Source organism: Phoxinus phoxinus (genome assembly GCF_949152265.1).
Source record: "Phoxinus phoxinus genome assembly, chromosome: 11".
Lineage (NCBI taxonomy): Eukaryota > Metazoa > Chordata > Actinopteri > Cypriniformes > Leuciscidae > Phoxinus > Phoxinus phoxinus.
Window position 1 is genome coordinate 27,524,819 of NC_136886.1, and position 27,578 is coordinate 27,552,396.

Consider the following 27,578-nt stretch of genomic DNA (forward strand, 5'->3'; position numbering starts at 1 on the left):
AACACAAAGGAAGATATTTAGAAGAATGTCAGTAACCAGACAGTTTCTGGTTCCCATTGACTTCCATTGTATATATTTTATATTATATATATTCCATAGTATATATTTATATATATATATATATATATATATATATATATCTTCCTTTGTGTTCAGCAGAGGAAAGAAATTCATACAGGTTTGAAACAACTTAAGGGTGAGTATATGATGACAGAATTTGCATTTTAAAAGTGAACTAATCCTTTAATAACTACCTACATAAAAAAAAATCATTAGGTACAATTGTTAGGAAGAGTCAACAGTGTAATAATAAATAAATTACTTATAGCTTTAATTACATTCCGATAATTTTAAAATATAAGTACAATGTAAACCCATTAATGTACACAATAAGTGCATTGTATCAAATGATTAATTGTTAGTAGTTTAATGTATCTTCATTTAATTTTTTCCCAGAAACAAAGCTAAAGGCAGATATCTCCAAAAAAAGTCAAAAATCTGATTGAGATATCCATATATATATATCACAGAAACAGTTAGCTCATGTCTACCACCCACAGGAATTACATGTTATTTGTAACACAGCATATTTGCCACATCTGTAAAAGTGAAGAGAATCATGAGTCATTTGAAACCAATTTGTTTTTCACTTTTTAATGACAAACTCGTGCTTAAAGCACAGGGTTTTTCCAGATATGTGCATATTATTACACAAACCGTGCATGTAAACTGCATGTAAAAAGTCTTTAAAATTCTTAAATCCAAAACCCTGGTTAAATACTCAATGAAATGCACGACATCATGAAGTTAAAATAAAAATTCATCAACACAGAAACATGTCATTGGGTAGGACCAACAGAAACAGTAAACTGTATGTCAAATGTAGGCATCACAAAGCACATTTCCACTATAGTAAATACACTATAATAGCAAAAACAGCGGTTTGTGCCCAGTGCCAACAATTGGCTATATAGAGTATTCAATCTCACTTTAAGGGATAAAATATGTCAGCAAAAATTTAGTTCAAGTATTGGATGGAAAGTATTTATCACGTTTAAAAAAAAAACAGTTTTAACTTACAATACATTTAACTGAAATTCCGAAACATCCATTCACACTGTTCTAATAAAGACACCAATTCCTTAAGATGAGTAATCACTTATTAATGTTCAATCAAATATAAAAACATTTACAAAATGTATTCAGGGATGTGATCCAGTAAAGACAAAAAAGAAAGAAAACTTAACCCCACTATAATTTTATCCAATATAAAAATTAAAAATATAAATGAATAAAAGAACAACAGTATAATAACAATAGTAATATATTTATGGCTGTCTTAATTTCTGTGCTTTCTAATAGAGTAGACCATAGAGCAGACCCGCAGAGATGACGCCGTGTTGACTACATATAAATGAGTCTTGGAAGAGGTTGCCGCATGTTCATTGTTCAAATGCACTTAAGCGACCCAAATGTACAGCACTTGTGGATCACGTGCTTGACACTTGACAAGTGATCTTTTTGAGACACTAAGGATATATACGGCATAGAGCCGCAAGTTGGAGCCACCGAAAGCAAGCCATTAGGAAACGCAGCATTTGCCGTTTGTTTATTAATTGTTTGTGGCGACGTCGATGTCAACGCAGTTCACGTGGGTCCCAGGTTGAAAAATACAGAAATACGTATAAATACAGAAAAACCATATCTCCTGATCTCCAATTGATTTAACCTCTTGTCACAGAGCTGTTCTATGCCTCTGATTTGTCAGCTAGTTATTTAAATAAAGCAGTGGACTTCTATATGAGGTCAATTATTAACTAATGGTTATCAACCATTATGACTTGGTCTTTAACCCTTGGTTTTTTAACCCATCATAAACTATAAAATTTTACAATTTAGCTGTTAAGAGGTTGTTTTCTTCATGGGAAGGACCAGTACTTTGGTTAGAGTGTAGCGAACCTCAGGCATCTGCTTGTTGGAACGCTGAATGATTTGGGAGCTCACTGCTCTATTCACCCTTGTCAAAATTGAGTGCATATCCTCTTTCCTGTCAAAAAAAGAAAGAGATACAAACAAGTTGCATGAGTAGGTTGTGGACACATCAATACATATTAGTGTTTAAATGCAATATAGCCATATGCACTCATGGTGCTTTGAATGATAACACCACAATGTGTTTCCAAGATGATAAACTCACAAAAAATGGATGTTAACACCAAATGCAAAAATGATCTAAATAAAGACCCCAACTCACCGAGGACAGCCAATTTCCAGCTGCTTGCAAAGCTCCTGGATATAGATAGACCCGTCTTCAGTGTGGCGAAAGGACTGGTATTGCTCTACTGTGGCCATTCCGATTAGGAAATCCGCCTTTAAAGGAACACTGTGCAACGCAGAAATATAAGCATCCTCCTCAAATGTTTCATCTTCTGTGGTGCTCTCCTGTCCATCTGCCATCCACACACCTTGCTGGACCTTATTACCCTGGCAGGCCTGAATGAAGAAAAGCTTGGGCTTGCTAGCTAGCGTACGGCATTCAGCAAAAGGCTGTGTGAGCTCACAAATCGGAACTTGTTTTCCGTCTATTCCCAGAACAGAGCCTTTCTCTCCATGGGAGAGGATGCAGCAGACGAAGGCATCCATCTGAGAGTGATCCCTCTCTGCAAACTCCTTTATCACATTTTCCATATCCGAGGCTCGCAAATCGGCCCGCACCTCAACTTCGAAAAACATGTTCCCAAACACTCTGGTAAGATTATCTAGGAGACAAAGTCAAATGTATAGTTAGGTCTTCATCATAAAGCCATATTTGACATATTTAAGACTACATTTTTAGTTCATGGTGACTTTAAAGTAGGGATCTGTATGCAATATGCATACACTACATATACAAATTTAGAAATTCGTATCCCTCAAACACCCCAAAATACCTTTATCTTTGTCTGTCCCTTTCCGGTTTTTAAGTGACGGACCCTCAAAGTTATAGTTGTTGATGATCAAACAATATCCACAGGGTCTATTTGACATGGAATAAAATTCATTCTGCTTTGCCACTGTGAAAATAAGGACAGTTTAGGAGAAGGCTAGGCTTGGCATATATTCTAGTTTACTAACATAACACAGATTGTAAATGACTTACCTGCATGCTTCTTTTTAGGGTAATGGTCAGAAATATTGCCGGTGGGTTGAAGGGGCTCCCGCTTTCTTTTAGGTAAAGTATTTTGAACACATTGGTGTAGGTTTTCTTTGGCTCTCTATATGGTTAAAAAAAAAATAAAAAAATACTGCTTATAGCATAATAATATATTACAATGGTTCAGAAATATAATTTTCTCAAATAGCATGCATCTATAAAAAAAATAACAGGACATTTCTAGTCTTAATTAAATGAAAATCTTACTTGTGATTTCCTCCTTACTACAACCTTCTTTATTTGTGATTTATCTGATGCTTTGCCCTTATTTTGCTTATTCTTGGTAACGTTAGCCTGATTTTTCTGATCATTGTTGCTGACATGGACAGTTTCATCCATCTGAGAGTAAAGAAAAGAAAACCCGTAATATCAACAGAATCATGCTTGTATATCAACAAATAATATAATAGTATCCAATACACGGCTTTAAACCAAAACATGCAACATTAAAAAACACTGTGCGCAGTGCCAGTGCGTGGAGTCAGTGAATCAGGAAGTTTTTCGCGCGCTTTTGTGCATACAAAAATATAAACGTAAACATATGAATGAGTAAACAGTAAGTACTTTACCTCGTCAACTCGAAGAAAAGTGCAAGATTGGCTTATGAAACAATGCAGATCAGTCTAGTCGGATATATTTTGCAGGTGTTCTGTGGACGCATGTGTGGAGTGCAGAGAGGGAGTGGGAGTCTGGGAGAGTGAGATGGAAAGAGAGGGAGAGAATATCCGCCCTTCGAAAGAAAGTTAAATGGCCGCCACAAAGAATATCTCCTATCTATCGGCGAGAGTTACCGCTTGCAGGCGGGAGGAGCTGCAAACAGAGATGTGAAGTCGGACACTTTCTGAATCCCGTAGTGACGATTGTGCTGTGTTTGGAGACTTTACCACAGCTGAAGTGAAATAAATGCAATATTTGTCAAATACACAGACGTTTCAGATACTTTTCAATGTAATACTTTATGTACTGACTGTTACTGCTTAAATTAATACAGCGTCTGTTTGTATAAAGTTCAAGAATAAAGTTCAACATTTGCTAGATACTACCGGTAGGCCTACTTAAAAATGTTTCTAAATACATTTTATTTTGATAACCATGATACAATATAACATAGCGACTACATGAAAAGAAAGACTTTACTGTTTTAAAAACAGATAAGCATTAGCGGAACTGAAAGTGTGAGTAGCCCAGTAAACCTGTAAAAAAAAAACTTTTGCAACTTTTTGTTCAGCCCATTGAAGCTGCTCTGTACCCCTTTGACTGACCACAAAACTTCTTTATTCTTTATCTTTATTAAAGGGTTAAGTTCACCCAAAAATTAAAACTAATACTCTCCCTCAAGCCATCCTAGGTGTATATGACATTCTTCTTTCAGACAAATACAATCAGAGTTATATTAAAAAAAAATCCTGCTCTTCCAAGCTTTAAATTGGATAAAGAACGTTATTAATAAGCCAGCATCTATGGAATCTGATCCCTAATATTATTATTTTTCCAAACTTTTTTTTTTTTTTTTAAATTCTTATTAACCTGTAATTATAACATAATGAAAATCCCTATCAAATTATCTCTTTTCATAGGCAAATGTTAGCTTGGTCCCTCATCTTCAGACACAATTTTACACCTCACTCTTATATCATTTGGAATAATAAGGACCTACTGTATAGATTAGACATAAATCTCTTTTCTTAGTTGGTTTAAAAATGTAATTATTTTTGTATCTCAACTTTTCAACCAAAATGGTTAAATTTGTAATTATTCTGAGTTCTTAAAGCATGGAATTCATGTTAGTCCAAAAGGGTTTGCAATTCTCATGCTTTTTAAAGGATTTTTTTTAACATGTTTTGTCACTCAGTGGAATCTGTGTAAGACATTAAAACAGTGCCTTTTTCATCTAAATAAGAACAACAACAAAAACCGATAAGAAATTGGAGTCGTGTTTCAGGGGGAGTCGGTTTCTGCCATATGCAATTACTTACATGGAATGGTTTTAAGTGACATTCCCTGGAAAAAACTTTGGACAACATTAGCCTACCTCACAAATACCTGATAACAAAATTAGAGAAATTACCTTTGAGTTAATTCATAGGTTTTACCCAAATAAGTGCTCTCTCAAGAGACTTAAGAATTAGCTGAAACTTTACCTTTTTAAAAAAAAAAAAAAAAACTGCTCTCTCTCATTTTGACATTTTGGTGGGACGTTTGTGATTTTATCAAATGTTATGTGAATCTTAACTTTGATATAGAAATTTTATTTTTGGTTTTCATGAATGTGAAAAGAAAAGTGTGTAAGGGAACTAGGATAAACTCAAAGGGTGATTGAATTGCAGTGAATAAAGAACCTAATTAATATGCAAATGATTCAGAATTAATATTTAACACTTTATCAACTATTTATTTATTTACTATTTATTTAAACTATTTACTTTATGTGCACCAGTAAATTGAGATTAGGGTATTTGATTAATTCTAGACAGAATATTATCCCGTGGCCTACGGTAATAATATAATAAAAAGATGATCACTGATTATGAGCAAGGTAACACGATACAGTTTAAGGCAGTAACTTGTAAGCACACAGCACAATACACTTGTATGTAAAATCAACTAGAGCCCTGCACGGGCCTCAAATCTAGGCCCTAGCCCGGCCCTGGCCCGAGACGCTCAGGCCCTAGCCCGGCCCGTGTCCGACAGCTCATCATAATTATCAGCCCGAGTCCGACCCGAGCCCGTTTTTTTTTTTTTTTTTTTTTTTTAATATAGGCTACATGTAGCCTGGTCTAGGGCAAACTAACTATTTGCAGCCATTAAAATAGTTCCGTTTTGTTAGTTATGTTTCTTATCATTTCTTTATTAAGTTAATTTAGACAAATGTTCGTTTCTTTTTGTTTTTTATTGACGACCAAGCAGTCGACAGCGAGTTAAACATGTTTGATCCATTTAGCCTCTCAAATCAACACTTTACTTGGCTACAATAAAATCCATAAAACACCTTAAGCATATCACACATAGACAGTTATAGTTTAAACGTTTATTATCATTTTTTAAAAGCTGAGGCAAACTGCTCTGCTGCTCGCAGTCGCAACAGCGCTCGCAAACGAAATGAGCTATAGCCTATAAACAAATCAAATAAATGGCATTAAATTAAAAACAAACATGCACATTATCTTACCTCAAAAATCAAGTCTTCACTACAGAACATGGCCATTCTTATTTCCAATAGTTTCCAACAGACTGATGAAAATAAAGTCGTTTTCAAACGAAAGCCAACAAGACAGCCCCCTAACATGGCTAAGAACAGTTTCTTACAGAGCATCGTGAAGAAAAATCACAGCATCCACAGTGGAAGGTTTTAATCCAGTCAGCCCGAACTATCTTGAACTATTCCAGCTGCGCTGAAGTCACGGTCGCTATACTTCTGCTGCTGGCGGGGACACTAAAAACAGCGAGCCGGTCGCGCAAATCTTGGGTCGCGCCGCCGGGAAACCTGTGTGCGTGCGTGTGTGTGTGTGTGTGCGCGAGCGCGAGCAGACTGTCATGTGTCAGTCATATGTCAGTGTGATAGGTTTAAAACGTCGTTCTATGTTTGTTTTTCCATCGTTAACTTCTCATATTTAATTTTAATACATGTCTGAAATAGGCTATAAAAAGAAGGATAAGCCTAAAACAGGCCCGAGGCCCGGCCCGCGTGTGAACTATGACGTGAAAATTGGCCCGAAGCCCGGCCCTAGGGGCGTAAATAAGTCGGGGCCCGTCGGGCTCGGGCTGAAATGCAGGGCTCTAAAATCAACCAAGACTTTATTGAACTACTCTAATACACACAAACTAATCTAACGAAACCACACAAACATTCATTCAAACAGTGACAGAGAAAAGTGATATTAACGGAGTGTGAATCATGGAGTCCCAAATGTCTAGCGTTAGACACTATTTCATGACCGCAACCTGAGAGAAAATCAATCTACTAGCACTTTCATCTTAGTTCGTTTGCTTAAGATTTGCACCAGTTCAGCAAAGAATCAAGAGATTGTACTTGCGTTTGGATGCTCCTGAGAGCGCGTGCGGAGGGAATCTCAGCACTCGATGGTGAATGGTTGGCTTTGCCGAGTGGCGCTTCGTGTGCAGGTTATCCTGGATTGCGGGTTGCTATGCAACGGAATTTCCACTGAGTCTGGAGGAGCTGGAGCGACTCTGGGAGGGTTTTCTTTGACGAAGTTCAACGAAACTCTTACGGAAGAGTTGATGAATTTTGAGAGAGCTCTTGGTGGTTTGAAGAGCTTGTAAGCGTGCACGCTGGACGATGGAAAGGTCCGCACAAATCAAAGCAAGAGCAAAAGTCACTGCAAAAGCAAGGCAACATGCAAAGCAAAACTGTTTGCCATTGGGTTATAAGCGTGTCCATCTGACCCATCCTTCCGAGGGTGTCAGGCTGTCAGCCAATCAGATATCGTCTTGGGCGGGACCTACGCCCAGTTCTCCGGTTCTTGCATGTAATTAGCATAATGTCCACATGATCGCGTGTGCCCAAACTCCTGAGAGTTTAGTTAAACGCTTTAATAAGCCAACTTTATAGTTTAAATATGGTGCATCCTACAAACATCTACTTTATTTCAAAATTCTAGAAATCATCTACCCATCAAGTATGTACCAAATAACATGTGTTTAGTTGAGGTAAGTTATAGTAAGAATGTGTGATAAATGTTTAACACAGGAATAACTTAGGTAATATAAATAAAGCATGCATGATACAAAATATATACATGTATAAGGCAACGTCTGGTGATTATAGTTCCTATAATTGAGGTAGAAAAGCCCACGAATAGTCTACGCTGCAATGTTAAACATAGAAAGAAAGAACACATAAGATATAGGCCTATGAGGTAAATACTGGTGATCGCTTCATCTTATTGGAAGCAATTTTGACATCGTTGTTTGCTGGAAACGAGCGGGTTAATTGAAGTCTCTTTTGGTTTAGGAGACAAATGTCTCTGGAATTTACAGCTACAGAAAAGAGGTGTCTGGGCCTGGGGTGATTACGGGCCATGGGAATGCCTTAGCACCCTTCGTTTCCGGATAAGGCTGTGGATTTATTGGGGTCCGGTCACCACAGGGGTTTATTGGCCATTTGATCTTAAGTTTGGGGAACAAGAGAAATATTTCCTGCTGTTCGGCATCGCAGGTGTGAGATTAGACAGTCACAGGCGCAAAAAGTGTGTCGGGGAGTGGTTTGGGGGGGGGGGGGGGGGGGGATCCTTTAGCCGGATTGGCACCATGAACGTGTTTTATGACTTAAAGGGGGGGTAAAATACTTAGTTTCAGTCAATCTCATGTTAATCTTTAGTACCTATAGAGTAATAGTGCGTCCTTCATATCTCCAAAAAGTCTTTAGTTTCATCATATTTATAAAATAAAAATACAGCTTTCCGATTCTAACCGGAAAAAGCCGAGGTCCTTGATTCTGGGCGTGGGCGGAGCTATAGAGTCAAGCGGGAGCGCGCGGGAAGGTTTGCTTATTATCGATCGTGGTGCGGTAGGCCATATTACTATATATATATAGTATTTGGTTTGCAAATCCAGCGACGACCTCGGCCTTGTTAATAAAACATTCGTCACTGAAATGACCAGAACACAAAACCGCACTTGCCACACACCTTTGCTGTCCCGGAAATACAAACTGCATCCACTGTTCCAGTAACACTGGGTTGTTTGGGAAGCTGAACAAGGTAAACTTTCCCTCACATCCCAAAACACACTTTTTTGGAGACATTCTTGACATCAACCATTCCTATTTAGCGCTGCTGGTGATGATTTCCGGTAGTAGCGCGTCGATGCATATTATATAGAGATATATGATGTCTATGCGCCGATGAGCGCGGTCTTTCTCTCCTCTGGTCGACGTGTGCGTGAACGCGCTTTTCCGAGAGCAATGCTCATATAAGGAGTTCCACTCTGGTCTACGTCATTAGATCTACGATTGAAAAAAACCAGCCGAAACGTGTTGCAATCCGGAAGTGTGATTTTCAGCACAGAAATTCTCTGTTATTCGTTCAAAATAACTTTTCAAACTTTGGCCATTATTAGCATGAGAATCCATCTCTTTAACACTGTAAACAACTCTGAATACATGAAACACCATTGTACCCCCCCTTTAATGATTCGATGGGGAATCGTTCCGAACTGTGGAATGCGGTGTTGTGTTCATTAAAAACCCTTTCACACGTACGATCACACCGATGTTATCAGTCTTATATCTTGGCTGGTCCCTGGAGCGTACGAGTGTGATTAGAACGGTCAGCGCATCACGTGATCAACTGCTAAATTCAAATGTGCTTTCGCGCGTTGGCTGCATAAACTAAAAATAAATATTAATATACTTAAAATATTTACAAATGCGTTTTGTGTCACAAACACAACTCTGCCAGGCATTTATTTGTGAACCGCTTTCTGTGCATTTGTAAATCGCTGCACACATTTGTGAATTACTTATTGTGCATTTGTAAATCCCCTCACGCATCTGTGGATTTTGGAACACTTCTTCTAGCCAGAGCCGTCTGCTTCTAGCCTCGACGTACAGAAAAATCCTACACTGGTTGACACCAGACCTTTTCTGTAACTGAGAGAGTGGATCTGGGGAAGGTTCATTCGGGTTCATTCACAGCCCATATCCAAAGGGGCGTCACCAACGGACGTCGCTCAAATGCCTCTGGGAGCAACTGGATAGACCTTAACCCAATCAGAGCGATCGTCATCGTGCCAAGCCCGCCTCAAAGTTTGTGATCGGTGCCTCCATTTGGAAAAGTTGTAAATGGGCTTGAATGGGCGGACTTGCAGAGAAAGTTCAACAGAGAAGGTTTTCCCAGGCTACGTCGACGCTAAAAAGTTTTTCAAAATCCACAAATGTTTGCAGCGATTTACAAATGCACAGAAAGCGGTTCACAAATAAATGCCAGGCAGAGTTGTGCTTGTGACAAAAACATTTGTAAATATATTTTTTTATTGGCAAATCTCATTTTATTTATTTGTGAGTTGTGTATATATTTTTTATGAAACTTTTACATTTGTTTGTGAATCACAATCTATTTATTTAGAATAATGCAACAATTCTAACCCCATACTGTATGAAGTCGAACAAGCCATGGCAGGGTTTTTCAAACTTTTTGACGCGACACACTCTTAAATATGATGTTCCTTTACGAGAGACCCCTTTCTTAACTGTGTACATTTATACAGTAAACGAAAACAAACAAACTGAAATAATAAAATATATATGTCTGGAATATAGAGTACTTTCTATTCTTATTTTCTAATAATTTGACACTATAGATAGATATATAAATTTCAAAAGAAGCATAAAAACAAACTAAAGAGCCATTAATCTCATCATTAAAGACCAGAAATCAGAATAAAACTTCAGTTATGTCAAATTGCATAGCTTATTTTGTTATAATACCTTTTATTATTATTAATCTCTACAACATTTTTCTCTGAAGTTTTTCATGGAACTCCTAACACCCTCTTGAAGCCACCAGGGGCACCCAGGGCTCCAGTTTGAAAATCCCAGGTCAAGATGTTGTGGGATGATATATGCCTGTGTTTCCTCTAAACAAAGGCCCGGTTTCACAGACAGGGTTTAGATGAAGGCCTTAGTTTTAATTAGGACATTTAAGTGACTTTTATACATGTGCGTTAGAAAAAAAAAAACATTACTGGCAGTGACCTATTTTAAGATTTGTCTAATCTAGGACTAGGCTTAAGCCTTGTCTGTGAACCGGCCAACAGCCAGCAGTGGCTCTTCATTATTGAGCATGCAACAGATGACCTGGTTCAGGTATAGCATGACAATAGCTTTGAAAGAAACCATAGCTTTAAAAGAAACCAAAGCCTGGAAGTCAAGCAATTTTATATGAAGTACCCTCTTATGAAACCGGTTTCAGACAGACACCAAGCCACCATAACATGTGTCGGTATTTAATTACTACAATAATTATTTTGTTTGAACGCATACGTTTAAGAGTTAAGTTCTCAGTAAGGACATATTTATTCACACAGAGGGTGATGTACAGTAGGCCTACCCTATACTCCACCAAAATCCGAAGAAAACACAACCAAAAGATTTAAAATTAAAGTGATATGGTATTAAACATATGTATATGTATTCCAATGCGTATGAGGATACTCGCATGGTTACAAAATGTTGTGAAGTTCAACCAGGTCGTCATCACAAAGCTTGATGCTTTTCCATCTCAATCATAATTTCTATAAAGGACTGCATTATTCAAACAGAGTGCGAGCACTTATACCACAAATAAAACACTGTTTTATTAGTTAAACATAAAACCCATACGATAAAACTAGCTAAACAAAATTGGTTTGGAAAAACAACCATTAATGATCAAATGTTCCTATATGTCCCTAGCCCTTAAAGTATTTGAAGTCTTAATACATTAATACTCCTGTCATTTGAGGAAACAGTCAATACATTCAATATTCCTACAAAACATTTTACAAATTAGAAATGTCATATTTAACAAAATAACTCTCCCTTTTTAAAATCTAAGAAAAAGAAATGACACTTAAAATTGCAGGCAAAAAAAAAAAAAAGACTTTAAGAAGGTCTAATTAGTTTATTATTTTCTATACATCAATTATTTCTTACCATTTTAAAGTCTTTAACAAATTTATACTCTCTAGGTTTTTAGTTCTTTCAGAAATATCAATAGATCTGCATTAACAACAGCATTCAAAACTACATTATTTAGACTGCTGGTATAGAAATCACATGATATATTTTAAAAATAATTGTGCCCTTTAACAAATATAAATGTTTTTACTCTTATTTAAACATAACCAAATTCCATAACTCTGTGCAGTAAACAATCTCAAAACCTTATTTAATAATTAAGACCAGACTCTAAGAGATAGCAAGATCAATATGACTATAGTACCAAAGTGCCTCGATCCTCCCTGAAAGATTAATATATATTCTGAGTAACAGAATAATGTAAACTTGTCCAGCATAAATCCAGTCATACCAAAAGTCAATCAGCAGCTTCAGTCCATGGGAAGAACCAGCTTCTTGGTGAGGGTATATCGAGGTTCAGGCATCTGCTTGAAGCCATTCAAAACTTTGAAGCTCACTTCACGGTTTACCTTTGTCAGGATGGACAAGATATCCTCGTTTCTATCAGAAAAAGCAGATAAGCAGACTTTAATATGGATCCATCATCTAAATTAAACCATCGTGAATATTCAACAGGAGCATTTTCTCCAAGGAGGCAAGGGAGGCAGTGTATCTTTAAAAGGCATACAAATAAGAAAGTATTTGACAAACACTGTGTAGTAAAGACACTACTGAAGTAAGGTTTAGAAAGAGACAGGCTCTCTATTGCCTCCCTGGTGCTCACTGCATTTTCTCTGAAGTGTAGAGTAAACAGGGCTGTCACTTAGGAGCGGAAAAGGAGCACAGTGTGTAGGGGGGCCCAGAGGCATTGGAGGGGCCTGGAGCTCGACATGGTGAAAAAAAAAAAAAAATGAGATGGGAGGAAAAATTATTTGGAAATATGTCTTGCGTTCCCTTTTACGAGAGAACGCAAAAGCATTGCCAAATAATTTCCCCTCGCATCACAAAGAACATAATTCCTTGTGTCCTTCATAATGTCCTTGCTGAATAAAAAATAAAAATTTATTTTAAAACAAAACAAAAACTGACGCCAAACTTTTGAATGAAAGTGCATGTCTGAATAGCATTTCTTAATCTGCATAAATGGGCCAAACTGGTGGAAATGGATGGGATGACTGGTGGAAACTAAAGACTGTAGCCTGGGAAAACCCAGACCACTCTCAGTTGTAACTGAGTAAGGGTCTGGCAAAGCTCCATAGACAATTCATTTCCACAGGGGCATCACCAACGGACGTCGGATAGATCTAAAACTAATCAGAGCGATGAATGACATGACGTATGCAGAGCGACGGAGAAACATCTCGAGACTCTCAGCAATTCTCTGTTTGTGTTAACGAAAATGACCATTTTAAATCGCTTGAAACAGACGCGATAGCTGATTCGAACGAGTGATGTTGTGATGTTCCACGGCGGCATCCATCTTTGTAATGTGCAAAATCTGCGTCAGTCACCGTCTCTGCTCTGTCGTCATCGTGTAAAGCCCGCCCCAACGTTTCTGATTGGTGCCGCGATTTCGACGGATTGGAAATGGGTTTCAATGGGCTCTTTGCCAGACCCACTTGCAGAGCAAATCTAAATTTGCCGGAAGTGGTCTGGGTTTTCCCAGGCTATAAAGACTGCAAAGTAAACATCACAGAACTAGAACATGACTTTATACAGACCCAGCAAAGGCACATCTAAGAAGTCATGTGTATATCTTTCATTCAAGGCATGATTGAGTCCTATGTTTTTAACTCACCTGGGGCAGTTCTGCAGCTGTCTACAGAGCTCCTGGATATAGACAGACCCTTCTGTAGTGTGGCGATAGGACATGTATTGCTCTACTGTGGCCATTCCGATTAGGAAATCAGCTTCAAGGGGAACCCTGCGCATTGCAGGAACGGAAGCATCTTCTTCAATTTTGCTTTCTTCGTCAATTGTGCTTTCTTCTGTATCGTTCTCTTGTCCATCTGCTGTCCATATACCGTACTGGTTCTCCTTACCCTGACAAGCCTGAATGAAGAAAAGCTTGGGCTTGGTGGGTAGTGTGTGGCATTCAGCAAAAGGCTGTGTGAGTTCACGGATTTCAACGGGTATCCCATCTGTGCCTAACACCGCGCCTTTCTCTCCATGCGAGAGGACACAGCAGGCGAAAGCGCCCATTTGAGTATGATCCTTTTTTGCAAACTCCTTTATCACAGCTCTTATATCTGAGGCTCGCAGATCTTCCCTCACCTCAACCTCGAAATGCATTCTCTGAAACAAGCTTAAAAGCTCATCTACAGAAATAGAGAGAAAGTGTTCATTTAGAAGTCACAATTTTAAGGAATAATACAAATGAGATAAAAAAGGGTTAATACCCAAAATACCTTTGTCCTTCATAGTGCCTTCACGTTTTCTCAATGAGGTCGCTTCTTCAAATCTGTAGTTGTTGATGATTAGACAAAATCCAAGAGGCCGCTGAGTCATGGAATAATATTCATCTGACTAAATCACATTAAAATGACATTTATTTACATATTACACAAATAGCCAGTACACAACAATCACACATCTTATTTATAGAAGATCATTGTTAAATCCTATTTGTCTCAGCGGTGGAACTATGGAAATTAAAAACAGCCTTTTGTTACTAGTATGTCCTATGCCTTGATGAAAATCAAATCTATCAGCTGTGGGACTATTGGGTTCTATTAAAACAGTTGATCATAATGACCCTGATCCATAAATGAATCATAATTGATGTGAAATCCTTGATGTGTCCTTAAATAATCATTATCTTTTTCAAACCCATTTTGTTCATTTTCATTTCAATTTGAGTGAAGCGCTAACATAAAACAGCTTTTCACCAGAACCCAGAAGTGCTGCCTGCTGAGCATTTGTTTGTCATTTACACAGGAATGTGAAACCATAGAAATAAACATCTATAGTAATGGTGCATCAAATAGTTTGTCATTCAATCATAATTTAACAATGAAACAATTAAGAATAAAAAGTAATCTGTCTTTTTTACCCTGGGTGGAGTGTCTGAATCAGTGTAAAGCGAGCCAACAGAAGAGTCTCTTCTCTCTAAGGAAAAGCATATAAGGTTAGAGATAGATACATTTAAAAAGACCATTCATGTTCAGCAATGTAAAATATAAAACTCACCTCCTTCCACTCTCTCGATGTTCAGTTGCTGTGTTGACGGCACGATGTGAAGGAAAGAGAAACAATTATCATACGTTAAATTGCAGTATATTTATCATTGCATTCTGTATTGGAATGTGATGCCAATATTGACAGGTTGTGTAACATTCCCTAATCCTAAAATCATCGACACTAAGCAAGGCAATGAAATATGACTTGGACTACATTAAAACAGGGTCACATGCAACAATGATAAACATGGTTTTCTGAGAAGAATCTAATAATAGTTTTTACATTTTTACTAATAATTTGGTTCTCTGTTGGCTCACCACTTGAAGGTCAATATAAAGTCTGGTTGAGAAACACTGCTTTAGATTTTGAGAGTAAATGTTTTTACAAATTTTCTAAGATTACCCAGATCAGTGGCGGCTCATTGGGGGAGGCAAAGGAGGCACAGCCTACCCAAAATTTTGAGGTGAAAATTGGAGAAGGACGATTACCGTAAGTGTTAATAAACTTCCTAGTAATTCATTTCATTTGCATGTCATTTTCTTAACATATCCTGTCTAAAATTTACCAAATTAACCATTTCAAAGCAGTTAGGCAAAATAAATAAATCCTTGGCAGGGATCACCAGACCGCTAAAATTTAAAATAACCACATTATGAGAATGATTTGTGTCATGCTATGTGTGACAAAGATTTGGCTTACTTACAATGGGTAAAGAAAGTTGTTCATCATTTAACATTTCCTGTAGAGGGAGTCTGTGAGTCTCTTCAAAAATGAAACAAAACAAAATACTGTTGTACATGTTTGGATAAATGAGAAGAGCAGATATAGAGAATTAATTTGGTTTTATCAGTAACCTTGTTCTGGGTCCATATTCTGGAAATCCTCTATTCTACAGGCCAGCTGTTTGTTACATTCCATTAGAATATTGTAAAGTTCATGGAGGTTGTCTTCCCCAAGCTTCTGTTGCTTTTCCATCTCAATCATAACATCTAGAAGTGACTGTATGGTTCAAATAAAACAACAGGTTAAAGAGCAACCCATAATTACTGTAATTAAATAAAATGGGAAAAATAATATGTTCATTTACAAAGCTAGGTTTTGCAGTCGAAGTAGTTCTTTATCAGCAATTGCATATTCCTCTTTCACAATAATTTATTATTTGTGTGCAATCTGCACTAACATTATAACTTCAGGTCTTAAGATAAAACTCACAGCCGATGATCCTAGTTTTGCCTTTGGAAGTACCGGTACCAAAAGGAACTTTACAGAGCGAAGGTTTTCTTCTGTCATGTCCTCAGATATTTCAAAAAGCATCTTTCTGATGAGAAGAGGAAAACAAAACAAGACACACATTGTGACATCAAGAAAACGATTTGATATTGACAGTGTTCTTGACTTCTATGGATCTTGTTTAGCACGTCATATTGCTTATCTCTATCAGACAATCACTTTAAGAGTGGATTTTTAATTGTAGTAATCTACATCTACGGATGGTTAGGGATTTTCTTCATACCTGTAGGGTGAGACACCTTTACTAGAAATGTCACGTTCTAGCAGTTTTCTATCCACTTCCTCTTTCGAAGTTTTCAGGATACCAAGCAAGTCAAGACGCCCAATTGTGATCAGAAGCTCAGGGACAAGCAGCTGGTCATCAAGCAGTGCTTGCTCGTCCAGTCGCTGGAACAGGTCTTTGGCATCGATCACCGTCTCCAAACGCTTCTTGGGAATCAGGTTCATGCACAGAAACTTCAGCTGGGCCACATCAGTACCTATCAGGTTCTCGTCAATCTCGTGAAGCTTCAGAGGATCCATATTCTGCTGCATAATGTAAAATAGCAAGTCAATGAAATAAAGAAAAAAACATTTTAAACAACCTTAGAAAGCCCATACTTTGTGACAGGACTGAAACCACCATAGACATTGAGGGGGACAATTCCCCTCCAATAATTAGACGTGACCAAATCGTCTCCTCAGATATTTGATATTCCTGATGCTGCATGCACTCTATTAAACACTACTCTATTTATTTTTAGGATGACAAAAAAATATTTACAAGTTACATTTTTAGGCCGGTCTGCCTCAGCGGTCTAACAGTGCTCGGCAATGTCAAAATGATCAAGATGTCCAATCAAATCAAAGAAGACGGGACATACAGTTCACAAAAAATGAGTGCTAAAATCTAATTCCAACATGATGCTTTGCTTAAGTTGTAACAGTGAAAGAATGCGTAGAAAAATCAAAGACTTAAGGGACTTTGATCATTTGTAAAGATCTACACATTTTAAATGTATAATTATCTAGTGATGCCAATTGCTAATCTTTTTAATCAAATGTTGTTGTTGTGAATTGAAAATATGCTTATTTACATGATTCATGTGATTCAAAACTGAATATGACAGACAAGAAACGTTGTAGGTTTTTGACATAGACATACTCATGAGCGAATCAATGTAGGTCATATTTTTTTAATAAAGTATTATTTGCAAATAGTTTCAATTGATTACTTAACAACTACATCTTCTCTAAATCCAATTCAATTCTTTAATTCCTTTAAACAAAAAGACCAGTTTGTGAACTTTTACTCTGATATCAAGTTCAAAACATGTCTCAACTTGCCCAACCCAACATTTATGAAAATATTGTCCTAAGAATACAGCGTTAAAAACCATGATAGCTTAATGTAGCCTATTTCCTGTGTTTTTGTTGTGTTCACAGATATAAAATACGATAATGGAATTTTAGTTTGAAAAAGAGAATACTAATTTCATAATAAGTTTTGAACTAGGTATTTGATCTTATCATATAAAACTACTAAGAGAAACACACACGTAGGACTATCTGGTTAAGAGTGAATTTTTCGTCACGTAGTAGACCTATTTGTAAATCACCTGACCTGATAGTTCGATTTTTTTGAAAATAAGATTTTTTAAAACTAGCAATAACAAGTGTAGTACGAAATGTATAACATTTATACAAGTATAAAAACATAGTTTTAGATCAAGTGTATAATGTCACACTTTACGACACTACTGCCACTGCTTGTAATTTCCTGTCAACTAACTTTTACCCCCTAAAAAAAACATTGTTCTTCGAGTCGAGAGCTACAATGCTACAGCTAATCAAACGAACCCTAAACTAAGTTTTGAAAAACACATCCATGAAATTGAACTCGAACGAACAATCAACGAAAATTCTCAAAAATCTACTTACCTTTACAACATCCAACTGAAATAAAATCAACGTAAACACTCGTGGTACCAAAAATCAATACAGTCTGATCTAACGTTACATGCTAAAGCTGTTTCCAAAGCAATTTTTACTTTCTGTTTCAGCCTCCTCAATTTAAACAGGAACTCAGGAAGTGACATAAGGGTGTGTTCACAAATGTGTTGTTTCTGGGGGTTATCTTTGAGTCATGGAATTCTAAAGAAATACTTGGTTTACCGACAGTTTGACTTGAAGAAAAACAAATAAAGAGTTTATATCAGTATAAATACTTCTTCAGCTATTTTCTATATAAAGTTAAATTAAAATTAGTTATGTTCTATGACAAGACAAGCTAGAATGTTTTACACGCTAGAATGTTTATTGTTTTAGGTATTGTTTTATATGTGCAATATTTCTTTATTACTGCACTACCAATCTACAGTGTCTCTCAACATTAGGATCTGTTCATCCATATGAATCAAATACTATTACAGTACATTCAAAAAAGCATAGTCATTATACCAAGGCATTATTAGAAGAAAACCTTTATTTTCAATTTCTGCTACATCACACAATTTATTAGTGTTTATTATCCCTATGGAAATTATTGGGAGTCATTTTGGGATTTTCCTGAAGGACTTTGAGAGGCAAAGGGTGCAAAAAAGTCACGAGCAAAGGAGAAGATGTCTTGAGGTTTTCTCAACAGCAGGAACTGCAGGAAGTCTGCCATTAAAGCCTTTAGTTCAGGGTGTTGTCTGATGTAGGAGGAGTAGTCCGCTTTGAGTTCCTCCTGTGTCATAAACATGTGACAATGAGTCACACATTTGCTTATATAAAGTTTGCTTAAAATTGACCTTTATTTTATGTTGTACTTTGTGTTAAATTCCTTAAATTTCTAAAATAATTTATTTTTTCAGGTTGAAAGATTTTGAAACCCAGAATTCAAACATGGGCTTGGACCTGACAGTATATTTTAATAACCAATTATTTTTAAACAATTAATTATCACACAACACAAAGCAATACTACATATTCCTGATATCCTTGAGTGATATATGGCATCAGTTAAATGCTTATGAACAGTTATAGGCACCTTTCTGTCAAGAAACCTTGAGTAAAGCTCCATATCTTCCTCCCAGATGAGTGGCTTCTTCTCAAACACAGGAATGTGGTCTTTCTCCACTAAAAAAAAAGGAACAAGCAAAACCTTTTGTTTGATTCATAATTAGTTTATTTTAAAGTTTAAAGATTACTTCTGATCACAAAGGAGCAGACTGCAAAGTGTTAAAGTCTTCAAACCTCCATCGAGCAAGAAAGGCAAATGCAGTAGCTTCATAATTGCAGGTGAGCCCAACTGCACTCTGCTTGCCAGATGCCTAAGTGTAAAATATTTTAGGAAACGTTAATGTTCAAACAAAGGTAAAATCTTTCAAACTTCTGTCGCTGCTGAAAAAAGCTTTGTGTTTTTAAATAATGTATGGCAGCTTTGGTTTTGTTTGAAGGACGCTAATCAACAGCTATCATCCACTCTTATGAGAAACAGATGACAAGTTTATCTTTTTAGCAAAAAACGAAGAGAGCATTCTACCCATCAGGCATGAAGTAGCAATGCCAAGTTGCTGGGGAGTCCTTTGCAGAGGAGACAGTCCTTTCAATCCCAAAGATATCGACTAACTCTTCCCCAATCATCTGCTTCTTCCACCCAAGTGCTCTCTGAAGCAAACAAGTGGATCACGCAAAAATAATAAACAGCCCACCACCTTCAATCATGTACTGTTCATATGGCCTATAAATAACATCCAGGGTTGAACTATAAGCAATAATCTCTTACATAAACTGATTTAGAAAGCACTGCATCTGCATCAAATGACAGGAACGTCATGTATTCTGGAACAGTCTTCTGCCGAGCCAGAATGCGCAGGATCAGGAAGTTGGACGCCTCAGACACAAAGCCTTTTAGAGAACTCAATGGAAATGTGTGGGTTTGAGTCTTAACTCCCTAAAGAATGAGTTAAAAGATGAGAAATTTCATTATACTTGTTTCCCCCCACATATTTATGGTAAGTACATGTATTCAACATAATGTTGTGCAGAATGGTACTCACCTCTTTCTCTGAGATGATCCTGTTTACCACTAGTTGATCATCCTGTCTAACAATATGTACCTTCCGGTCCACCGTCTGCTTTTCCAGCTGGAATGTTTATAACACCTCAGATTTGGGTGGCTTTACATTCTGATTTTGATTATTTTATTTATTGTTTATATAATATTAAACTGAATAAATAGGTTTTTCATCAACATGCTCGATAGTTGATAGAAAAGATACCTTTACATATTCATGATGATTCTCTTCCAGTATCTCAAGCTTTCTGGATATGTAGGCTGGCAACAACACAAGGGAACAAACACAGAGTTTAACAAACTTTAAGGAAAGATTGAGAAAATGATACAAATGCCATGTGTGTTCTCACTAACAAATAACAAAGAGAAGAAATAATTCACACCTTCAATGGATGTGCCACAAGGAATGTCATCGATCGTTCCATGACTGTTGGCATGGAGCAGATAGCAAAGCTCCTCGTTGTAGCTCGCCTTGGTGACGCTCACAGAGAAGTCTCCCAGCTCCCTGCCCGAATCTGACACAGTCACAAGTGAATCCGCAAACAAACAATCGTCCAGATCCCTGGATCCTATACGTGACAGCAGAAGTGGCTTGCTATTAGAAGTCCATTGCAATCACGCACTGTTAGTCTCTTGACTGAAGATTTGTTTATGGTGATCAGAGTTAGTGGATCTGAAAATACTTGAAAATATATTCAGTGCATTCAATGTTAAAGACACATTTGTAGATGTCAGTGCTTCATGCTTTATCAATACTGGCACAAAGCCTCCATCCTGCCAAGTTATCATAGCAAATGAAATTATATATACTGTTCAAGTTATACATAAAAAGAAGAAAAACAATATTAGTAGGTATACAGTGCAACTTTATGACCGTGAAGGACCTTGATGCCATTAACAGATCCCTGACCCTAAAATAGCATCTCTGACAGGCAAACTTTAGAAGTGATGTCATTTATTAAATCATAATCATGTTTAAATTACTTACCAATGAAAAAAAAGAAAGAAATTACTTACCAATGCCGTGAATAAACTCCACAGCATTAACTGAAGCTTTCAGTTCTTCGTTTTCATTCTCCTCCATGTCTTAGAAAGTCCAGATAAAACCAGAGATTATCACAGCATTAGTTCAAAATAATTGCCTAACTGTGACCTTCATATATAATATCGATATTCTCAATAATATTGATAATTTTAAAACTACGCGCGTCTTTGTTTATTTATCACGTTACCTGGATTGTACATTGCTTTTAACAGATCGGTGCTTCTGCAAATTATCAAACGAGCTACTTTGCTAATGCTATTAAAAAGCAGAATAAACAGAATCAACTACAAACTGACACATAACGTTATGGCTTTAACACGACAGGAAACAGCCCAAACTACTAACAGCAGCTACATTAGCCATTTAAACCTTTTTATTTAACGTTAGGGTCTATTTGTGTTTTTCATTCATGCCTCCAACTTATTAGCATCTTTGGTTTCCTTGGTAACGATGTTGTTAACAACTGTCGTAAACCTTCTTGTAATCGCTCCACAATATTTCCACAGTGCAACACATGGAATACAGACATATTAGTTAATAATTCATGGGTTTATTATGACAACACGTACATAAATATCAGTGCTTGTGGTACCATTGTTATTCAAAAAGCTGGTCATTTTAAAAGGGAACAGCTCCAACACAGTCAAGGCAAGAAAAAAAAGAAGAAGAAAAATCAAGAAATTGTTTTATATTTTTCATTTCAAACTATGCCTTTCAGAGTCTACCAAATACTTAAAGTTCAAAGAAACTATTTTTGTATACAAAATAATGCCCAAGTCAACTTCACTCTCTTTTCAGGTCACTGTTTAAATTCACATTAAGTTAATGCTTTTAATCCATCTCAATTTATATGTAGGGAGCAGTACATGTTTAGCTTGGAATGGTTTCAGTGGTTGCAACATCCAAATTTAAGTGGATAAAAGCCTTATCGGTCCTTAAAAATATCCTTCCGTCTGCGCAGCTCCTCTAAAACACGTGCGCGATATGATGTCCAGTCCTCGTCCTGCTTCTGCTCCAGGCCCAGAGCCCCCTGGAGATCATGGGAGTGGCTCCGCAGGAAAGGATTGTATTGCTTCTCCTCTGCTAGAGTGGATGGACACTGTATGAAGAGGAGAGATAATTACATTAAAAGGGTAAGGTCACCCAAAATTTTTAATTTTCATGTCACTAATTCTCATGTCACTCATAAGATTTTCGTTCATCTTCGAAACACAAAAGATATTTTTAATGAAATGAGTTTTGTCGCTTAAAATCTGTTCACCCAAAACTCTGCTGGTTCAAAATGTTCATAAAAAGATTGAAAAATAAATTACGATATAAGGGTGAGTAATTGATGACAGAATTCTCATTTTTGGGTGAACTATTCCTAATCAAGCTTGGCTGGTCGGAATAGTATTTAGATTATTTAATATTATTTAATGTCTCGAAATGTAACAATTATGTTGGACTGTCTTGGACATCTTGGCCTTATTTGATAGGAGGATTTTTAATAGAATTCTCATCTTCCTTACTGTACACAATCTCTGACTTCTCTGTTGCTGCACCCACTGCAGCTTCTGCTCCCGTACAACATTGCAAGGCTCCACTTCAGCAGCAAACAGAAGGTTATCTTCAGCATACTCATGTCCTGAGAAAAAAAGACCAACTTTATTAACATGAACATGAAGCTTTTCCTTAGAATCACACCCAAGTGCTAGTTTACAAAAGCATGAAACCAAAAAAAGTCGTGCACAAAAACGAAAAATGACAAAAAGGCTGGTCACATTACAATTAACCCTGGGTTAAATTCAGCATTTGATTCAAAATAGGGCTTTTTACACTACACTTATTATCGTCGTTCTAAACCCCGCTTTTAAACCTGTGGGATTACACATTTAAGATCTGCTGATCCAACATCACAGGACAAATTAGATTTTAGATAGATAATAGAAAATTGTGAATACATTTAATGTAAAGATAATGACATCAGATGAAAGATTCTGTTAAGTAATGATTTTAGCAAGAGATTCCTGCCAGTCCTGTTCTCTTTATTGTAAGACAAATGAGTCAGATTGCTGAGACACCTTTTGTCTTTAATGTCTCTTGGAGCTTCTATCCCATTCTTTGAATAGTTATGATGATTGGATTAGGACTGGTAACACTAGAGTTCCTATACCTGGATACGTCAATTGCATGCTTAGTTTAAGGTCGTCACCCAGGTACTTTGTCTCCATTTTCTAAGCACTGCCTCCTAAAACCAAAATAACTACAATGCTGCCAACAGCTCATGTTCTCAATGAAGATACATCCATGTCTCCTGGTCTTCACTTCTGAAATTTCCAACCAAAACCAGGTAAAGCAACGTTTCACACTTGTAATTTAGAAGCGGGGTTAGCACTGCTTTTTACCTGGGGTTATAAAACCCTGTTCTGGAGTAGGGTTAGCACAGCTTAATTCTTGCCTCTATAGTCCGCAAAACCCATTCAGAAAAAAAAATACAGTCGACAATATAATATAAGGATGCGCAATGCTACATTATGTATCATGATTTATGTATTATGCCTTTATGTAAACAGGTTGCATGCTGGGCTCATCCAATCAATGACATTGCAAATATACAAATAAGAACGTTACCCAGGGTTTAGGAATGTACAGAGTAAAACGTCAGTTAATGAATACCCAGGATGAACTAACCCCGGGTAAATTATGAGCAGTGTGAAATGTGAAGCAAAATAACCCAGGATTCCAATTATCCAGGGTTTAGAATGACCCAGGGTTAACTATTTCAAGTGCAAAAAGCCCTAAATGTGGTGCAAGAATGCCATAAATACATAAATAATTAATACAATTTATATAGTTGCAGAGTCAGACACTCTCATGCATTGTGCTTAGTTTCAGCGCCTAAGGGAAATGTTCAAAAATACCGGTAAAAGCTTCAATTGGAGTCATGAAGAGACATGTTCTGTACTTCTCCAATAAACCCAAAATAACTGACTATCCAGTATTTATTATAAGTATGAACAGTCTGAAACATGAAACAAATAATCTAAGGACAAAATTGACTCTTGTTAACAACTTCAAGTGTGAAAAGACTACAAAAAAAGACTTTTCTTTTTTAAATGAAATGTGTTTTCATACCAGGCCAAAGCAGAGTTTCATCGTTCAGCGATCCCACAGTATCCAGAGATGACAACATAGTTGAGGCATTACCTTCAAACATTCTCCCTACAAGGGTTGGAAATGAGTTAGAGCTTTAAATAGACCTAGCTGGATTTGAGAATTCTTGTTTGCGGTTGACATGCCTTGCTGTGCATCGTTATAGGGTAAATCGTAATTTAAGCATTTGTACACTGAATGTCAAACATTGAAGGCAGGGAACAATAACACTACAAATATTTTCAACAAAAATTATACAATGACATTTTAAAAACAAACGGAGATAACAATGTTTAATGCCACACATACCACATCCAGAGAGGAATACCAGATCCCCTGAAAACAAGCTGCTGGGACCACCGATCACCCGGCCATCGAGCAGGTAGATCATGTGACCCACTGTGTGCCCAGGTGTAAAGAAGGCCTTGAAGTGGAGCCGAGTTCCAAAATCTATTGTGTCTTTGTCTGAAAGGGGGCTAAATTCACAAAATATCAATATTTAAGTGGTCCGTCTCATGCTCTCAAGTAATACCCAACGTCATCTGAAATTATTATACATTCAAAGGTACTGACTGTGTGAGGCCTGGAATGTTGTCCATAGCATTCCCATACACTCGACAGGAGCTGTAGCGCCTCTTTAGAGCCCTGTTTCCTCCACTGTGGTCCCTGGTTGGGGAAAAAATGTATATAAATACTTTGATTTAATTTCTGTTTAGCTATTCAATCTTTATGTGGTTAAGTTCACCCAGAAATTAAAATTCTATTCTTTTCTCACCCTCATGTCATTCTAAGCCCATAATACTTGCATTTATCTTCAGAACACATATTAAGATATTCTTACATCATTTTTGTCCAACCATTGAAAATCCATGCAACCAACATTTTCAAGCTTCAAAAAACAAATAAAAGTATCGAAGTCTTCTGAAGAGAGATGCTCACTTTACCATTTTTGATGTGCTCTATGCATGTGCATTTATGTCAAGAAAAACCCTCAATTAGATTTATCTAGATGTCTATTTATATGGATGTCTTCTCTTTTTGTAATTTGTGAAGCATGTACATTTTGGTTGTGTTTACTTTCAATGGATGGGGGAAAATGTGAGAATATTAAAGATATCTCCATTTGTCTTCCAAAGATGAACAAAGTGGGGAACCCAATCTTATGGGTTTGAAACAATATAATTTTTTAATCATTTTTGGGTGAACTATCCCTTTAAAGGTTGTTAGATGCCTCATGTGTTTTAGAACTGGTGCAATGTGATCTTACAACGCTAAAATGATCTTCATAATAAAAATACAAATACAAATAAATCATTCTGAATGCAACATTGATGGGTGATGCAGTAAGTGGTACTAGAGTGTCATTCTGTCATAGTTGCTGCTAATACATTCATTGTGCAGCATTCAGACTGTATATATATTTGGTATCTTCAAATTTGGTCTTACCAGTGCTTGTGCGTGCACAGAACAGCTTGTAATGCCGCCCCCTCTTCCTCTAGACATGCCTGTATGGGTGTGAAGACAGACCATGAAATAAGATGAGAAATGAAAAAAAAAAACTAATCTAGGGCTCTGTTTAATATCATATATGACACATGGCCAGAAAGCATCTCTTCATGTAAATATTTTGGTATTACAACTGTGCTTTTGCATTTGTGAGAATGAAAACCTGGAATCTGTCCATTACAATGACAGATTTCCAATAAAAATAACTGAAAATTATTCCATCTTCCACAATTTTGGTAAACCGGTGAGTAAGAGGGAGTAATTTCCACTAAACCACATGGGTTTGGCAATTTCATTACAGTAAGATATATAATCCAGAAAACTATTTCTGAAACTTGTTTTGAATCCAACCTGAACAGGCTGAGGGTCGGCGGGATCAACCACAACAGCCGTATTGGATGCAGTGTCAATAACCACATAGCTGTAGTTGTCCAATAAGATGGGTACTGGTATTATCTTGATGCCTGTTGAAAATAATAGTGTGACATTAATTATTGGTAATCAGCTGTTGAGTGTATGATGGAAAAAGGTGTTTCTGCTCACCGTTTATTATAGTAGGTTGAGTTCTGGAGTGGCCAGTGGGGTACCGCTCCCGTGCTTTCTTCATCTGCCTCTTATGAAATATGTACCCAAGTTTGGTCCGCGTATACAGAGAGTACCTGGAAGTGTTTTTAAAGAGGAGTGTTTAATGCAGGTTCCCCTATTAAATTGTCCCCCACCCCCTGACATTGGAATACTTATAATAGTTAGTATGATATTTGGCCAGAAATTCTACTGAATTTCATCACAAGTACCCTAGTTTGTTTGATAAGAAAGCATAATTTCCATTGATCTAACCATGGTGTTGACGTTTTATATTTTACTGTAAGTAACGTTAAATTTTTATTAGGAACATTAATCACTGACCATGATAAAATGAGAAATCAGTGACATTCACTGAAGGGAACGTCTACATACGTAAATCGTTTATATTTCAATATCACTAACAAAACTGTTTAGGTAAACATAATTTACGATAGTGTGGATAAAAACAGTAGCCTGTGTAAACATAAAACAGACTGCAGCAGCAGGCCAAATAAGCCACTTACGCTATCCAAAACAGTGGTTTCTCTGTGCGAGCCATCAGTTTACCGATAGGACTGTTTTTCCATGCACTTTTTCTGGAGCATTTAGGATAACGACAGATGTAAAACCCTCCACATATTGAAGCAATACAAAGTAAATACACTGTCCAGTCCGGAAGCGCCATTCTAGAGGGCGTGTCTGTCGACGATGACGCAAATAAAAGGTACAACTACGAGTGGCCAGAAGTAACTCCTTTGACTCGTATTTTATTTTTTCTATATCTTCATGCATTTTTTTTGGTGCATTATTTGTGTCTGCCAGCTATTATTATTGGGAGATAACATTTCATAGACTGTTAACATGATGACATAATTTACATTTTAGTGTGAACTATCCCTTTAAAATGAGAAATTGCTGAAAAGTAGGAACTTCAATTTAGCACCACCTGGTGTAAAAAAACGGAAGCGACCGAACGAACACAAATGACAGCTTGTTCAAGAATACAAAT

General features: G+C 36.9%; 4 protein-coding genes across 6 annotated transcripts; all 4 read right to left on the bottom strand.

Moving 5' to 3' along the window:
* Positions 1-647: 647 nt before the first annotated feature.
* casp8l1 (caspase 8, apoptosis-related cysteine peptidase, like 1) lies at positions 648-3,904 on the bottom strand. Its single transcript, XM_079629349.1, has 6 exons — positions 3,763-3,904; positions 3,401-3,532; positions 3,140-3,254; positions 2,931-3,053; positions 2,255-2,759; positions 648-2,047 (listed from the first exon to the last, which is right to left on the bottom strand). The coding sequence occupies exons 2-6, from the start codon at positions 3,530-3,532 to the stop codon at positions 1,903-1,905; spliced, it is 1,020 nt and encodes a 339-aa protein (XP_079485475.1). The 5' UTR covers positions 3,763-3,904; the 3' UTR covers positions 648-1,902.
* A 6,284-nt stretch (positions 3,905-10,188) lies between these two features.
* casp8 (caspase 8, apoptosis-related cysteine peptidase) lies at positions 10,189-18,370 on the bottom strand (the record flags this gene model as incomplete). 3 transcript variants are annotated; one of them, XM_079629347.1, is made up of 10 exons in its annotated part: positions 10,189-12,371; positions 13,609-14,128; positions 14,219-14,336; positions 14,863-14,918; positions 15,000-15,027; positions 15,694-15,752; positions 15,845-15,989; positions 16,203-16,308; positions 16,504-16,808; positions 18,201-18,370. In XM_079629347.1, 9 exons carry the CDS (start codon positions 16,800-16,802, stop codon positions 12,242-12,244), a joined length of 1,461 nt encoding a protein of 486 aa, XP_079485473.1. In that variant the 3' UTR covers positions 10,189-12,241. The 3 variants fall into 3 exon arrangements, with proteins under 3 accessions (XP_079485473.1, XP_079485474.1, XP_079485472.1); XM_079629348.1 differs by having other exon boundaries at positions 10,195-12,371; positions 16,504-16,805; positions 18,201-18,338; XM_079629346.1 differs by lacking the exon at positions 18,201-18,370 and having other exon boundaries at positions 10,195-12,371; positions 16,504-16,814.
* A 359-nt stretch (positions 18,371-18,729) lies between these two features.
* catip (ciliogenesis associated TTC17 interacting protein) lies at positions 18,730-21,688 on the bottom strand. Its single transcript, XM_079628962.1, has 10 exons — positions 21,552-21,688; positions 21,337-21,405; positions 20,703-20,888; positions 20,525-20,580; positions 20,303-20,389; positions 20,029-20,196; positions 19,786-19,910; positions 19,497-19,573; positions 19,291-19,379; positions 18,730-18,987 (listed from the first exon to the last, which is right to left on the bottom strand). Exons 1-10 carry the CDS (start codon positions 21,562-21,564, stop codon positions 18,802-18,804), a joined length of 1,056 nt encoding a protein of 351 aa, XP_079485088.1. The 5' UTR covers positions 21,565-21,688; the 3' UTR covers positions 18,730-18,801.
* Positions 21,689-21,802: 114 nt separating this feature from the next.
* pnkd (PNKD metallo-beta-lactamase domain containing) lies at positions 21,803-27,546 on the bottom strand. The gene is made up of 9 exons (XM_079628965.1): positions 27,094-27,546; positions 26,549-26,664; positions 26,357-26,469; positions 25,946-26,004; positions 25,073-25,165; positions 24,809-24,975; positions 24,482-24,568; positions 22,876-22,991; positions 21,803-22,463 (listed from the first exon to the last, which is right to left on the bottom strand). Exons 1-9 carry the CDS (start codon positions 27,252-27,254, stop codon positions 22,290-22,292), a joined length of 1,086 nt encoding a protein of 361 aa, XP_079485091.1. The 5' UTR covers positions 27,255-27,546; the 3' UTR covers positions 21,803-22,289.
* Between the last annotated feature and the right edge of the window lie 32 nt (positions 27,547-27,578).

Excerpts from the sequence above, each read along its gene's own strand:
- catip (XM_079628962.1), bottom strand. Across the intron at positions 20,889-21,336 it reads GGAGTTTATTCACGGCATTG|GATCCAGGGATCTGGACGAT; the intron begins GTAAGTAATTTC and ends TGTCACGTATAG. Across the intron at positions 18,988-19,290 it reads CAAGGTTTCTTGACAGAAAG|GAGGAACTCAAAGCGGACTA; the intron begins GTGCCTATAACT and ends TTTATGACACAG.
- pnkd (XM_079628965.1), bottom strand. The coding sequence starts at position 27,254 with ATGGCGCTTCCGGACTGGACAGTGTATTTACTTTGTATTGCTTCAATA. Across the intron at positions 26,005-26,356 it reads CCGACCCTCAGCCTGTTCAG|GCATGTCTAGAGGAAGAGGG; the intron begins GTTGGATTCAAA and ends ACACCCATACAG. Across the intron at positions 22,992-24,481 it reads TGAAACTCTGCTTTGGCCTG|GACATGAGTATGCTGAAGAT; the intron begins GTATGAAAACAC and ends TTTTTTTCTCAG.
- casp8l1 (XM_079629349.1), bottom strand. The coding sequence starts at position 3,532 with ATGGATGAAACTGTCCATGTCAGCAACAATGATCAGAAAAATCAGGCT. Across the intron at positions 3,255-3,400 it reads TAGTAAGGAGGAAATCACAA|AGAGCCAAAGAAAACCTACA; the intron begins GTAAGATTTTCA and ends TTAACCATATAG. Across the intron at positions 2,760-2,930 it reads AGGGACAGACAAAGATAAAG|ATAATCTTACCAGAGTGTTT; the intron begins GTATTTTGGGGT and ends TTTGTCTCCTAG.